This window comes from Balaenoptera physalus, assembly GCF_965194825.1.
Source record: "Balaenoptera physalus genome assembly, chromosome: 20".
In the NCBI taxonomy this organism is placed as follows: domain Eukaryota; kingdom Metazoa; phylum Chordata; class Mammalia; order Artiodactyla; family Balaenopteridae; genus Balaenoptera; species Balaenoptera physalus.
In genome coordinates this window covers 23,430,077-23,445,825 of record NC_138901.1, presented here as the reverse complement: position 1 = coordinate 23,445,825, position 15,749 = coordinate 23,430,077, and the positions used below count along the sequence as shown (strand labels likewise).

General features: G+C 41.4%; 2 protein-coding genes across 7 annotated transcripts in view; both read left to right on the top strand.

Annotated features, from left to right (window-relative positions):
* Positions 1 to 8,107, top strand: part of LOC309649845 (RAD52 motif-containing protein 1-like) — a 38,307-nt gene extending 30,200 nt beyond the window's left edge. For 5 of the 6 annotated variants that reach the window (XR_014257323.1, XR_014257324.1, XR_014257325.1 and 2 more), the window contains exons 3-4: positions 1,020 to 1,229; positions 5,037 to 8,107. Coding sequence is in view for 1 of the 6 variants with exons in the window: in XM_082440385.1 (XP_082296511.1) it covers positions 1,020 to 1,229; positions 5,037 to 5,048 (222 nt within the window). In the remaining 5 variants the exon portion in view is untranslated. The remainder of the gene's footprint in view (positions 1 to 1,019; positions 1,230 to 5,036) is intronic. The other variant, XR_014257327.1, reaches the window with a different exon arrangement.
* Positions 1 to 15,749, top strand: part of LOC309649844 (uncharacterized protein) — an 83,297-nt gene that overhangs the window by 62,625 nt on the left and 4,923 nt on the right. The window contains exons 6-8 of the mRNA XM_082440384.1: positions 13,930 to 13,984; positions 15,366 to 15,420; positions 15,502 to 15,644. Coding sequence (XP_082296510.1) covers positions 13,930 to 13,984; positions 15,366 to 15,420; positions 15,502 to 15,644 — 253 coding nt within the window. The remainder of the gene's footprint in view (positions 1 to 13,929; positions 13,985 to 15,365; positions 15,421 to 15,501; positions 15,645 to 15,749) is intronic.

The window sequence follows — 15,749 nt, the reverse complement described above, 5'->3', positions numbered from 1 at the left end:
TGCTGAGAGTGAACAGGGTCCTCAGGGGCCCGAGGGGCCTACAGAAAATGCACCTCCAAGCAGTGGGAGATGAGAGCGTCTGGGGGAAACAGAATGCCCAGCCATCTGTGGCGAGCACTGCCGAAGAAAGAAGGCTCAGGAGGCCATCCCCAAGAAAGCTGAAACAGCTACTCATGGTGCAGAGGCCCAGGAAGCTGGTGGGAAAGTCCTCCAATGCAGAGTCTTCATTCATAAAGGAACACAAGGCAGCAGGTTCCTCTACCCTGAAACAGTACTTCAAGGGCAGGCCTTCTGCCTCCATCCCTCCAAAATCCCCACCTGAGGTTAAAAGCAAATCAAAAGACTTATCCAACACTATACTTGTTTTAGAAGATGCAAAGGCTAGAGTTAGAAATATTAAGGATTTTGAACTAATCTCACATTCTGGGAAAAAATACATCTTCCATAAAATTAGGACTCATCGGGTCCACAGAAAACCCAACGTCAAAAGGAGTCGAAAGTTCAGAAAGAAAAGTTCACCCAATAGAATGATGCTTGCAAGCCCTCCGTTCTCTGTAGGGAGGAGTCTCATAAATTCCCCTCCGCGAGAGGCTGTTTCATCTTGAGGAGAAGTGACTTCTCAGGAAAATCCTTTTCCAGAATTATTTTCTCTTTCAGACCCTTCTATGGAAAACACTACTTCAGAAAACAATACTGCACAAAATGTTTCTGAAGAAATTATTTCTACAGGAAACTCTAGTCTGCCAGGAGGAACCGGCCCTGGAAACACTACCCATAGGAACGTCTCCACTGCACATTCTACTGTCACTGCAGACAACAGTATGCCAACTGTTCAACACACCAACGAAACACAATGGGAGTAGCACAACACGGGCATTGAATTATCCTCTAAGCCCACAGGCTTCACTTTCCTAGGGTTCACATCCCCGGGTGATCAAGTTGAAACTCAGCTAAAGCAGCAGCTGCGGTCCCTCATCCCCAACAATGTCATGCGAAGGGTTATTTCTCATGTTATCCAGACTTTGAAAATAGACTGCTCGGAGACCCACGTGCAGCTGGCCTGTGCCAACCTCATCTCTAGAACAGGCCTCTTGATGAAGCTTCTCAGCAAGCAGCAAGAAGTAAAGGTGTCCAAAGCGGAATGGGATACGGACCAGTGGAAAAGTGACAACTCTGTCAGTGAGAGCACAGAAGCCCAGAGTGAGCAGAAAGAGCAGGAGTCAAGTGAGGTGAGGAGAACCCCTGAAACATGGGACCTGGACTTTTACTCAGTTTAGGACATGCCATGAACGTGCCCAGGCAGGAATACCACGGGCTCCTAGTCTGTATCGTATCTTCAGCCATGACACTGGCTAAGACAGTGATCTCCCACTTGGCTCATTTAGAGAGTGTGCCACTATTCCTAGGGTAGACGAGAAGAGGACATAACACAAGACAAATAAATTGTAGATAAATAAATTGTAGAAGAAAAGGCTAATGATAAGATTAATAACATTAAATTTAGCTTGTTCTTAATAGAAGCTACTCGCCTGAAAGGATTGGGTTTTATAGTAGTTTAAGAATAGTTAGCTATTGTTTAGAATAGGTTTAAGAAGAGTTAGCTTTCATCCCTTGTATCGCCTTGTTTTTAAAAAATTGTCATTTATTTTTTTAGCTCACAAAAGAAGTTCCAGGATGTGGCTGTGACAACAAACTCATCTTGGCAATATCTGTAACTGTAGTAGTGACGATTTTGGTTACAATTCTGTGTCTCATTGAGGTAAGGACAATAATTCCTTCAGATTCAGAACCCACAAACTGAGAATGAAAGCCACCTTTCCACCTACTACTACTTGATTCTTCTCTTTAGTCATGAGGACTGAGATACACTTTGTTCTTTTACTGAAAAGTATATTCCCAGGATTTTTTGTTTCCTTTTTTCTTTTTTCGCTGTGTTGGGTCTTCATTGCGGTGCACGGGCTTCTCATTGCGGTGGCTTCTCTTGTTGTGGAGTACGGGCTCTAGACGCGTGGGCTCAGAAGTTATGGCACACGGACTTAGTTGCTCCACAGCATGTGGGACTTTCCGAGACCAGGGATGGGACCCGTGTTCCGTGCACTGGCAGGCAGATTCCTAACCACTGAACCACCAGGGAACTCCCAATTCCAGTATTCTTAATCTTTTGTGTAGATCCATATTCCAAACAAGTGTCATTTTCCTTCTGCTTAAAAATACTTCTTTTACCATTTCTTATAGTGAAAGTCTACTAGTAATGAATTCTTTCAGCTTTTGTATGTCTGAGACAGTCTTTATTTTGCTTTTGTTTGGACAGATCTGGGTATAGAATTCTAGCTTTATAGAATTCAATGCAGTACTTTAAAGGTGTTATTCCACTGAGTTCTCCTTTACATTGTTTCCAACAAGAATTCTGCTGTCATTGTTATCTTTGTTCCTCTGTACGTAGTGTATAGTTTTTTCCTCTGGCTACTTTAAAATTTTTCTCTTTATTGCTGGTTTTCAGCAATTTGATTATTTTTTGTGCCTTGGTGTAGTTTTGTCCATGTTTCTTATGCTTAAAGTTCATTGATCTTCTTGACTTTGTGGGTTTATAGTGTTTACCAATTTGGAAAAGTGTTGGCTATTACTTCTTCAAATTTTTGTATTTCTCCTCTCCTTCATGGACTCTAAGTACCCATGTATTAGGCCACTTGAAGTTGTTGCACAACTCACTGAGGCTCTATTCATTTTTGTTGTTGTTTTGTTTTGTTACTTTTTTTGTTTCATTTTGGATAGTTTCTATTACTATGCCTTAATGTGCATTGATCCTTTCTTCTGCAGTGTCTAATCTGCCATTAACCTCGTTCAATGTGTTTTTGATTTAGACATTGTTTCTAATCTCTAGAAGCGCAATTTGGGTCTGTTTTACATTTTCCATGCCTATACTTAACATTTTCAGTGTTTATTCTGGGTTTTTTAACATATGAAATGCAGTTGTAATAACTTTTCTTCATGTATAATAACTTTTTAAATGTTCTTTTCTGCCAATTCTAACATCTGTATGGATTATGGGTTAGTTTTGATTGATTGCCTTTTCTCCTCAGTATGGGTCATATTTTCCTACTTCTTTGCATGCTTGGCAATTTTTCATACGATCCCAGATATTGTGAGGTTTAGTTTATTGTGTGCTATATATATATATATATATGTATTCCTGTAAAATGCTTGGGCTTTGTTTTGGGTGAAATTAAGTTACTCAGAACAGTTTTATTCTTTTAGGTCTAGTGTGTAAGATTCGTTGGGTAGGAGTCCAAGTAGCCTTTAGTCTGGAGCTCACTATGCAACTACGGAGACAAGTCCTTTCTGAGTATCATGAGGTTTTGCGGTCTGACTTGTAGGAACAGGTACTATTCCTACAACCCTGTGTGATATCCAGTTATTCTTATTATTAATCCTTTCATGTGGTTCTTTTCCTGGCATCAGGGAAATCCTCACACAAATGTACTGACCAATACTTTGTTGAATTCTCAAGAGATCCCTCTGCATATGTCCAGAGTTCTTTGTCTGTGCACTTCTTTTCTCTTTGATACTCTGCTTTGTGAACTCTAGTTACCTTGGTCTTCCCAGACTCTCAGCTCCATTTCCTCAGTCAGGGAGTCCACCAGTCTCTGTCTGGACTTCTTTTCCCTGTACCATGACCTGGAAACTCTCTCAGAGAAGTAAGGTAGGGCAATTAGAGGGATCACTTCATTTATTTCCCATCTCCTGGAGATCACTGAACTTTATTGCCTGAGGTCCAGTTTCTTGAAAACTGTTGTTTCATATGTCCTGTCTGATGTTTTCATTGTTTCAGGTGGGAGGTCAAATTGGTCCTTGTTACTTCATCTTGGCCAGAAGCCAATAACATAGTTTAAGTCTATTTTGTTTTGATACAGGGTCCAGTTAAAGATTAGGCATTGCATGTCATGTCTTTGTTTCCTTTAATCTAGAATATTTCCCTACTATTTTTTTTGATGTTTTATGAGATTGGCATTTTTGAAGAGTCTAAGCCAGTTGTCTTGTAAATTGCCCCACAATCTGGATTTGTCTGTTTCCTCATTAGATTTAAAGTAAACATTTTGGGGAAGAATACTATATAGGAGTTGTATTCTTCATACTTCATCACTTCAGGTGGCCCAGTGCTAAGTTTGATCACTTGACTAAGGTGGTATGTTGCATATCTCTCCATTGTAAAGTTATTTTTCCCCTTGGTAATTGATAAATAATATGTGGGGTGATACGTTGGGATCCGTGAAGATCCTACTTTCAAACAACTCTTCACCCAACTGTGCATCAATGATAATCCTTGTCTGAATCGATTATTACATTGATAGTTGCAAAATGACACTTTCCTAATTCTGTCATTCCTTTTGCATTTATTAGCTGACATTATTCTATAAAGAAGAGCTCCCCCACTTTTCATTTTGAGTATCATTGTGAACTCATGTGCTTTTTTAAAAATTAACTATGTTATAACTTATTATAATGATAATGTTATTCTTTGGAATGTTCCTTTTGTCTAGATTTGGCCAATGCGATCTCTGTTATTGTTTAACCACACAATGCTTTTTTCTTACTAGAATGATTTCTAATGTATTACTACTCACAAATAGGAACTGAGAAAAGGACTCCAGAAGGTGCGGTCTTATTCAGACTCTTCTTAGAAGTCCGCCTTCTTCCTGTGTACTCTCAACCCCAAGTGAGGCTTTCGGGTTGGAAGGAGATACTTCTGAATTAAACTACAGACCAATGTCACCCAATTCTAATCTCTATTCCCTTTTTTCTAGGCATACCATACCTACTGCCATCCTGATCCTTCTGTTGGGCACCTCTCTCCTCCTCTATATTTATTTACAACAGTCAAGAGCAGCAGTTGGCCAACCGGCCCCTATCCAGTTCTCCAGTCCATATGCCCCAAGAACTCCTTTTTGTACTGGTCTGTGGTGGCCTTGGCCTACCTCTTCTACCTACTCAAGTAACTCTTTTACCACGAATTTAATTACCTGTGTTTCCCTTTATAGGGTCTTACCTAGCCGTATGGCCTGCTGCTTCTGCCAATTTAAAAACAGTATTGAGGTTGTCTGGAAGACAGTCAAGCTGCATTGTGACAGTGAATGCCTGACAGATGTCACACGTTGTGGTGAGTTTCAATTGCGAGATAATAAATTTTTAAATTTTCATTTAATTTTTTAATAATTTTTATTTTTAATCAATGATGATAAATTTTCAAATTAATGATGTAATTGCATTATTTTAATTCATTCATTCAGAGTTCCAGCTCCCTAAGTTTCTAAGAACTACCCCCTTGCTAAAAATCAGATTCTTGGTTACATTTTTAAGCTAATAAGAGCTCAGGTACATAGTTAGCTTAATAATGTAACTGATCCGCATACATAAAGGAACAAGAGAAAGGAATGGAAGGGGGAAGGGAATTCACATTAATGGCCACATATCCTATGCTGTGCTCTCTGCAAATGAGAACTTATTCGTATAGTTCATCACAGTTTGTAAACTGATTTTATATACATTAGGTCTCAACTACCCTTTGTCTTATAGGACAGGTGTAAATATATTTTTGTTTCTTTTATTTGTTTCTGCAATTTTATAAAGAGTACAAGTGATGCTGTTTTATGTCCTATTGGGAGCCTGAGAGTTTCTGGTTCCATAACCAGAAGCTGCTACCTAGCCCTTCTAATGGATGGGAGAGCTAGTTTTTTCTTAGACTGTCCAGCTCTGAACTTGCTCTGAATCTCAAGCTTTTCTATCCACAAAACACTCAGGGGCTTTCAACTATTTTTCTATATATTAGATTTATTGGCACTAACTTGATGACTTCCAAAACGTGCTTTCATGCCCAGATAGCTTGAATACAGGTCTCTTTCAGTGATCTAGAGCACGTCATATATAATAACACTTTACTACTTCTATAGAGAAAATATTGCTGATTTTTCAACACAATTTTTTTTTTTTTGGCCGTGCCACACAGCTTGTGGGATCTTAGTTCCCCACCCAGGGATTGAACCCGGGCCACAGCAGGGAAAGTGCTCGGTCCCAACCACTAGACCACCAGGGAACTGCCCCAAACAATTTTTTTACTAATTATATTACTCTCTTCTCGCCCAGAAGTGTGCAGAAAAGGCAGTTTTCATCTCCTTTTACAGGTGAGGAAAAACAAGATCAGAGGTGTTAAGTGCTATGATCCTAGTGCCCTGATCTCCTATCCCCAGTTTGGGGCTCTCTGCAAGCCCATGCTCCTCCTTTCTCATGACCCTTCCCTCCTCCTTTGACCCTCACCAAAAATACTTTTAATCCTTTTGGAAGAGAAGCCCAGCTACACAATGGTACACATTACCTTCACACAGTCAGATGCTTTGAATGGTTCCCTCAGTAAAGCTGGAAATATTAGAAGTAAAATGAAATGAAAGCAAAGTAGCCATCTGACAGAAGTTGCTTTCTGCCTTCTACATTTTAGGACCTCAAGTATTATTCCATTGTTTTGTTGAACATTCCACATTGGCATACAATCTGGCAAATCTCTTAATTTATACCCCAGATCCCTGGCCAAATTTTAGCAAAGAGCCAGGGCGGACATAGTGTTTTTTTTTGTATAGAGCCTTCTGTTATGGCGGCTGGGATATATGGAAGCAGGGACTGAGCAAAGGACTCGGTGGGTGGGTGGAGAAGAGAATGTCCAGGTGACCACCTGTTAGCAGCGGTTGTTGTCGTGCTCATCTGTGACAGTAGCAAGAACGCAAGCACACTGAAGAGGTGGAGAGAGGAAGCCTCACACTCCTCTGCCTCTGAGGCAGGACAGGATGGGGTATGTGAATGTGAGGAGTCACAGTAGATCTGCAGAGAGTCCAGCTGAGTAGGGGAGTATTTGTCTTCCAGCCTTGGCTTTTCTTGAGTACTGGCCTCTGGGAACCAGTGGAGTAATCCTGAATATAGTTACTATATTTCACGCTACAGAATTTTCTGAGTAGATAGCCACTTTTTCAAGAGATACCTTTTTCACATTTTGTTGTTGCCAGTCATAGACTTAAGTGTGGGTTTCTTTTTCTCCTAAGTGGCACTCAAACGTTGACTGATTCCTAATTTATTTGGCTGTGGCCTGACAAAAAGCTGTCCCATCAGTCTTCAATGATCAAAAACAGTCTCCTCTTTTTTGACAGATGAAGAAACATCTCTAGAGAATGCAGAAGGATCGTTGATGAAGGTGATACAAGCGTGGAAGAACAACAGCCCCGAGCTGACTATTGAGTCAGAGAGGGCATCCTCAGATAAAAGTGCTGTCAGCTTGTCAGGCTTCATGAATGAGCAGCTGGACTTTAATAAAAACAGTGATATTATCAGGGCACGAAATTACATACTGCCTTATATCTCAGAGGGAAATCTAGGAGATGTGGAATCAACATTATTACCATTCCTTCAAGTTCTTTTTTCAAATACACAAGATGGAGATATGCCGCTGGGCCTTTTGAAAAACAATACAAGGAGCCCTTCTGTTAAACGTGTATGCAACAATTCAACTAATAAAACTAGATGGAGGAAACTCCATTTTCTGGAAAATTTGTTAGATGCAGAAACTCAAGAAAAAATGGATGAGGTGAAAAAGGAAGAAAAACCTGCCACGCGTACACGTTCCAACCTTTTAAGTGCCATGTATAAACGCTGCATCTTTCAAAAGAAGTTGGAAACTGCCCAACCACAGAAAGACAGCCTAGCAAAGACTAAGAGTACAGAGGAAAAGCTGCTGAGAGTGAACAGGGTCCTCAAGGGCCCGAGGGGCCTACAGAAAATGCACCTCCAAGCAGTGGGAGATGAGAGCGTCTGGGGGAAACAGAATGCCCAGCCATCTGTGACGAGCACTGCCGAAGAAAGAAGGCTCAGGAGGCCATCCCCAAGAAAGCTGAAACAGCTACTCATGGTGCAGAGGCCCAGGAAGCTGGTGGGAAAGTCCTCCAATGCAGAGTCTTCATTCATAAAGGAACACAAGGCAGCAGGTTCCTCTACCCTGAAACAGTACTTCAAGGGCAGGCCTTCTGCCTCCATCCCTCCAAAATCCCCACCTGAGGTTAAAAGCAAATCAAAAGACTTATCCAAAACTACACTTGTTTTAGAAGATGCAAAGGCTAGAGTTAGAAATATTAAGGATTTTGAACTAATCTCACATTCTGGGAAAAAATACATCTTCCATAAAATTAGGACTCATCGGGTCCACAGAAAACCCAAAGTCAAAAGGAGTCGAAAGTTCAGAAAGAAAAGTTCACCCAATAGAATGATGCTTGCAAGCCCTCCGTTCTCTGTAGGGAGGATTCTCATAAATTCCCCTCCGCGAGAGGCTGTTTCATCTTGAGGAGAAGTGACTTCTCAGGAAAATCCTTTTCCAGAATTATTTTCTCTTTCAGACCCTTCGATAGAAAACACTACTTCAGAAAACAATACTGCACAAAATGTTTCTGAAGAAATTATTTCTACAGGAAACTCTAGTCTGCCAGGAGGAACCAGCCCTGGCAACACTACCCATAGGAACGTCTCCACTGCACATTCTACTGTTGCTGCAGACAACAGTATGCCAACTGTTCAACACACCAACGAAACACAATGGGAGTAGCACAACACGGGCACTGAATTATCCTCTAAGCCCACAGGCTTCACTTTCCTAGGTTTCACATCCCCGGGTGATCAAGTTGAAACTCAGCTAAAGCAGCAGCTGCTGTCCCTCATCCCCAACAATGTCATGCAAAGGCTCATTTCTCATGTTATCCAGACTTTGAAAATAGACTGCTCGGAGACCCACGTGCAGCTGGCCTGTGCCAACCTCATCTCTAGAACAGGCCTCCTGATGAAGCTTCTCAGCAAGCAGCAAGAAGTAAAGGTGTCCAAAGTGGAATGGGATACGGACCAGTGGAAAAGTGACAACTCTGTCAGTGAGAGCACAGAAGCCCAGAGTGAGCAGAAAGAGCAGGAGTCAAGTGAGGTGAGGAGAACCCCTGAAACATGGGACCTGGACTTTTACTCAGTTTAGGACATGCCATGAACGTGCCCAGGCAGGAATACCACGGGCTCCTAGTCTGTATCGTATCTTCAGCCATGACACTGGCTAAGACAGTGATCTCCCACTTGGCTCATTTAGAGAGTGTGCCACTATTCCTAGGGTAGACGAGAAGAGGACATAACACAAGACAACTAAATTGTAGATAAATAAATTGTAGAAGAAAAGGCTAATGATAAGATTAATAACATTAAATTTAGCTTGTTCTTAATAGAAGCTACTCGCCTGAAAGGATTGGGTTTTATAGTAGTTTAAGAATAGTTAGCTATTGTTTAGAATAGGTTTAAGAAGAGTTAGCTTTCATCCCTTGTATCTCCTTGTTTTTAAAAAATTGTCATTTATTTTTTTAGCTCACAAAAGAAGTTCCAGGATGTGGCTGTAACAACAAACTCATCTTGGCAATATCTGTAACTGTAGTAGTGACGATTTTGGTTACAATTCTCTGTCTCATTGAGGTAAGGACAATAATTCTTTCAGATTCAGAACCACAAACTGAGAATCAAAGCCACCTTTCCACCTACTACTACTTGATACTTCTCTTTAGTCATGAGGACTGAGATACAATTTGTTTTTTTACTGAAAATTATATCCCCAGGATTTTTTTTTCTTTTCTTTTTTTCGGTGCGTTGGGTCTTCATTGTGGTGTGTGGGCTTCTCATTGCGGTGGCTTCTCTTGTGGTGGAGTATGGACTGTAGGCGCGTGGGCTCAGGATTTGTGGCGAACGGACTTAGTTGCTCCGCAGCATGTGGGACCTTCCCAGACCAAGGATCGAACCCGTGTCCCCTGCACTGGCGGTAGGATTCTTAACCATTGTGCCCCCAGGAAGTCCCCACCGGATTTTTAAAGGAACTCCACTGCCAGGAGATCTCTGTGGAATTGGATCCATGATTAGAAGCCATTGGACTATTTTGACAAGTTAAGTTTAAAAGAAGGCCAGAGTTGACATGATAGTAAAATTTCTTCAACTCAAAAAACTATGCTGATTTGATGTACTCACCTGTCACTCTCAGTCTACTGTTGATTTCTTTCCTTGTTGGCTAAAGTGATGAGAGGTATACGATCTCCATACTCAGGGAGCTATCAGTCACCCTGGGAGGGCTAAAAGGACATGCCTAAAAGATAAAAGTATGATCTTGTCAATTCCTTAGGTTTACTTAGCAGCTTTCTTCTCCAGTGTATTAGGAATTGTGTAGATAGGTTCCATTAAAACACTGCAAGTAAAATCCTGCCGCAGGCTACCCTGAAGTATGTCATATTTATAGTAGCCTATTCCTGGAGCTAGCCTGTTTACCTTTTGGTCAGTTACATAATGGTTTGTCACTTTTCCCAACAGGCAGTTGCTAACATTAAAAGAGTGATTTTAATAAGCTGGCAACCTTGATTCTACCCTACCAGTCCAACCTGCTTTATTTACCTTTTCTCTTGTTATGGCAGCCCTCCATTGCAGCCAAAGCAGCTCCTCCCTATACGCTAGTTACACCACACCCATTCCTACTTTTGTCTGTGCCTTTGCCCATCTAAATTTCCTTGATTTTGCTTTGCCTGTGGAAGTCCTATGAATCTCTCAAAAGCCAACTCAAGTTCAGATATCTTTCTTCATAAAGCCTTCCCTGAATACTCCAGCCCTCCTGATCCTAGTCCTGTGAGGTTTGTCACCATTTCTGGGGGCCATAGCAAAGCAGTCGCCTCCCCTCAGAACTCACCAAAGTGGTAAGCAGTTTTTAAAAAGGCAGCCCCCCAAGAGAGAAACACCAAGGTTAGCACATCATGGAGCTGAGCAGAGACGTGTAAGGACTAATGGCTTCCTGGCCTATCAGACTTGAATAAAACCTGACATGATGTACTAACTTCTAAAGAGAAATGTGTCTGTCTGCAGGAGGGTTGGTCAGTAGTGAAAGCATAGAAAAGGTGAGGAGAGACCAACGTGGGCAGTGCCCATCCTCACATTGCCCGAGAGTAGAGATGGCACCTTAGGCAGCAGAACTGGAGTCAGGCCCACTAGCCAGGCTGTGCCTGTTGAGGAGATGGATGGATCCAGCTGCCTCAGGCCTTCCCATTAAATTCTGGATTCAGCTGATTCCTTTTCTAATTCTGTTCTCACCAAGTAGCCTTCGATTGTGTGATTGTGCTTTAGTGTGCCACGGAGGCCTGTCTCCACAGAAGGTAATTCTCTGATTGTGTAGACACGGATGCCCTGTGTGTAGAACAGATGTATTTCGCGTTGTCACGTAATAATTTGGCGTTCTGATTTTTGATCAATCCTGTGCTATTGATAAAGTGAGACTGCCACAACAGGAAGACGTGAGTTCTCTGTTGGTGAGGAAGAGTATGATTTCTGAGCCTAGGAGGCTGGGGACTAGCATGGGGCCAGCTTGCTAGTCATTGGCCATTGCCCAGACTGTACCCTCTACATCTCCAGGTGGCATATGGCCTTTTGCTTTTTTAGAATTTCTGTAAAGTCCCCTTTTTATTGTTTCTAACTTCTATGTAGTTTAACCTTGAATTTGTTTTCTTTTGTTTTCTTTTGTTTTGGCCTGCGGGATCTTAGTTCGCCAAGTAGCGATTGCACCTGTACCCTCGGCAGTGAAAGCGAGCAGTCCTAACCGTTATTTCCTCTCCCCACTTATTTGATAAGCTCTTTGAGGACAGGGGCCATGCAGTGTTCTTCCTATGGTAGACACTACTGGTGTTCAACGGAAGAGAGGTGAGGCGTTATGTCCATTCCACAGTGAGGAATCAGGCAACCGAATATTTATTTGAAGTAGCATCGAGTCCAGCAATAGACCATGTGTTCTTAAGACTTTTGAAACGTCATGTTTTAATATTCCAATCAGTGGGAGAAAATGAATAAATGGTGATAGAATAGCTGCCTAACTATTTGGGGGGTAAAGAATAGCAGATCCCCATTTTTCATCTTAAATAAACATATTTCCATAAATGTGAAAAAAGACCACATAAAGGTATTAGAAGAAAATAAAAGCAATATTTTTATAATCTTATTGTGGGAAAGCGCCTTCAGAGCCTGATGCCACAAGCAGAGCCTTTGATATATTCCACCATCTTGTCTGTGACACCAGCTTAGCACTGATTCATGCCAAGCGTAAGATGAAGAGTTATCCATATATTGTCTGATTTAATGCCCACAGTCCTGTGAGGATGATATTACTATCCCTTCTTCATAGATGAAGGAGATCAGTGTAAGGCCCCAGTGGCCAAACCAAAAGCAGAAGCCAGTTTCACCCGACTGCAAAGCTTGTGCTCCCTGCTCCACTCTTTTGTCTTGTCTCCTTAGAGACAAAACCACTGGAAAGATTCGAAACACTGGAATTCAATGAAAGCCAGTATTTCTTTACTGTAAAGAGTTTTTTGTTTGTTTGTTTGTTTGCGGGTGGCGGGGTTTGGCCATGCTGTGCAGCTTGCGGGATCTTAGTTCCCTGACCAGGGATTGAAACTCGGGCCGCAGCAGTGAAAGCGCCAAGCCCTAACCACTGGACCACCAGGGAACTCCCAAGAGTTTTATAAGTCAACAAGAAGAAGACAAACAGTCCAGGGGAAAAGGGGGCAAGGGCTGTTCAGAGTAGCAGGTGTGTTGACAGTCTGCCACCATATCTGCCCGTCCTCTCCTCATGGCTCATGTGGGGTGGATTTTGTTAGCCAGGCCTTTGTCACCTCATGACGTACAAATGATCTCTAAAATTTTCTTCAAGTACTTTTATAATCCGTCTAGAATGTGTTGTATTTGTTTTTTAGTGTGGTTGAGGTAGGGGATCTAACTTTTCCCCCCTACATGAAGATCTAATTGTTTTCAAATCTTTCACTGAATGGTTTATTCTTTCTTCCCTGGTCTAATATACTATCTTCATCTGGACTCTGTTCTGTGATCCAGTTATCTTGTCCTGTACCAGTACCAATATCACACTGCTTAATTCCAGTTGCTCTATAACATATTTTATATCTGGTAGGGCAAGTTCCTACTCTTTGACCTTCTTTTTCATGCATTTCATAACTATTCTTACATATATTCTCTACCAAATGTCAGCTGGCCAGGTTTTATTTTAAAATTATTCTGGATATAAATGGATTGCAGTGAATTTGTAGGTTAATTTGAGGAGAAATGACCTCTTTACAACATTCTAGGAGGATGGTATCTCATGCCATGTAAGTACTTCTTCTTAATGTCCTTCAGAAAAGTTTTAATATTTTCATCACAGAGGTCTTACAAATTTTTGGTTAAGTTTATTCCTAGGTGCTTTATGCATTTTTATTGATATAGTAAATGGGATGTTTCTTCTGTTTTTTAGTGAGTTATTTGTGTTATATGGGAAAGCTATTGAGGCTTATATGTTGATCTCTTGATTTTGTGTGTAGCCATCTTACTCATGTTACTTCCAATACAATTTCGGTTGATTCTTTTGGTCTTTTTAGGTCCCTCATTTCATATGCAAATATGTTTGTCTCTTCCTTTCCAATACTTCGTTTTTCTTACCGTACTGATTAAGACCTCCTCCACAATGATCGATAGTAGCAGTAATGATGGACATCCTACTCTTGTTCTTGACTTTAAAGCAATGCTTAGGTTTCTGCTAGATACTTTTATTTTCTTTTCCTACTTCTAAGAATTTTTATTAGGAATTATCTGTTGAACGTTATCTAAAACAGTCAGTAAAATATATCGCCAGCTGCATGCAAGACCCTAAGTTAGGTACTGTGGAAGAGTCAAAGGATTATTAAACAGGGTAGAATTCCTTTCCTTAAAAAAGTTATCATCTCACTGAGTAGATAAGATTTAAAGTAAAAAGGAATGAATAAAGATTTGGAAATAATTGTAATGGATAATCATGATCATGTTTTCTTTCAGAACAGATTTATTCTCATAGAATTGCAAAAGGGGAAGATAAAAAAAGAAGCAGAAGATAAATATTGGTCTTTTAAAGCAGAATTTTACAACTAGAGGAGAACTTAGAACTCATCTATTTCAATTTCCTCACCAAAGGCAGGAAGAATGTTTAATTACCCTAATGGTTTACCCTAATTTATTTATCAGCAGAATTAGCTTCCCAGCCCAAGCTGAGTTAGAACAGGACTGGCACAGATTCATCTGCTTTCACTAGTCCTTTAAGGAAAGAGGGTGGACGGGGAGAGGTTTTGGTTGTACCTGTTCCTGCTGGCCGGGTGCCTGGTTCCTAGGCATCAGGCCAGGCCAGAGGCCTTCTAGGAGGCTCTGCGGTAGGGAGGGCCACATGGTTGGGGATTTAGGGGCTGGCCTCACTCAAAGCTGACGAAAGGTAGAACCTATGAGTCCCTTCTGTAAAGTGGCAAGAAAACTTCCCTTCTCACCCTACTGTTTTTCAGGCCCCTACTCTCTATTCCCTTTATCCAAACCTCATAGAATTTTAACCGGGAGAAACTTTAGACAGCAGTTTGTCTCTTCCTTTTATAATAAGGAAATGGAGAAAGAGAAAGGGAAAATGTCTTGCCCCATGGTCATACTGCTAGTGATTATGAAAAAGAAGAGGGTCCCTTTCCACTGAGGACTTCTCTACTGATCACACTGTGCTTGGGCTGTGAGCTCCGTTTTATGTCACAATTCAGTATACACATACTATATGGGCATAAGTAGTTTCTGAAACTAACTTATTGTGCACTCTGATTTTTTTCTATTCTATTTGTATTCAAAAAGAGTATTTGGTGTTTCCCTGCTGGTCATGGCCTTTAAACTGATATCACAATTCACTGACACCTCAGTGACAGCCTGTAATATGAAAGTCAGAGAGCTATAGATAATTTTGCTAGTTGGGTACAGGTGTTTACTTGGTGTGACTCAACTTATAGGATAGGATAGAGCAGCTAGGAAAATAAAAGCACCTTCTCCCCACAGCCACACCCCCAGCAAATGCTGCATGTGCGACTAAGTCCGAAGCAGACTGGTGTGAAGTGCATCTAGAGAGTAACGTGTTTCTGCCCAGCGCCGCTGTGCAGTGTTTTCTCTGCACGAGGGCTCTTGGCCAAGGGCCAAGATAGGTGAACGGGGCTGAAAATCCTGCCTGTACTCCATGCTAAGCCACATGCAAAGGTCTCCCCAGAGACACGGGGGGACCATATTGGACTGACACAGAGAACTTCTGTAAGGCCAGCATGCATGGGATGATTTTCAAGATCCCGGGTCTGTGGTGATTTTGCTCATTGTGATTATGGACTGAGGTACCCATTTAGTCCTAATAAGACCAGAGATAACACATTGTGAGAGAGATGATAAATGACATGTAACACTAACTGTGTGTGTTTTCCTCTAAGGGGCTTTTTTCGATTTCTGCTGCATAAGAGAAGCTCAGGGGAAAGTGAGAGTCAGGTAAATTTGAGGGGGATATAGTACTGTGGCCAGAGAAAGCAGGGGAGATGCTGAATTAATATTTCCCTTTCTGTGTTCCAGGAGGGCTTTTTCGGGAGAAGGCAGCCACTTTGGCTTAGGGATATGTATAGGCCTCTCAACGCCACACGCAAGCAAAACATGGCACAGAAGCTACACGACAGGGAGTCTTCTGATGAGGTTGAGATATTCTATAAGGATGCAGGGTAAATGATAGGGGACAATTTAAAACTCTCCTCTAAACTGAGGAAATAATGAAAACTATAATTGTTCCTTTCAAAAGTAAAAGCCTTGGCATTATTCTTCTTACC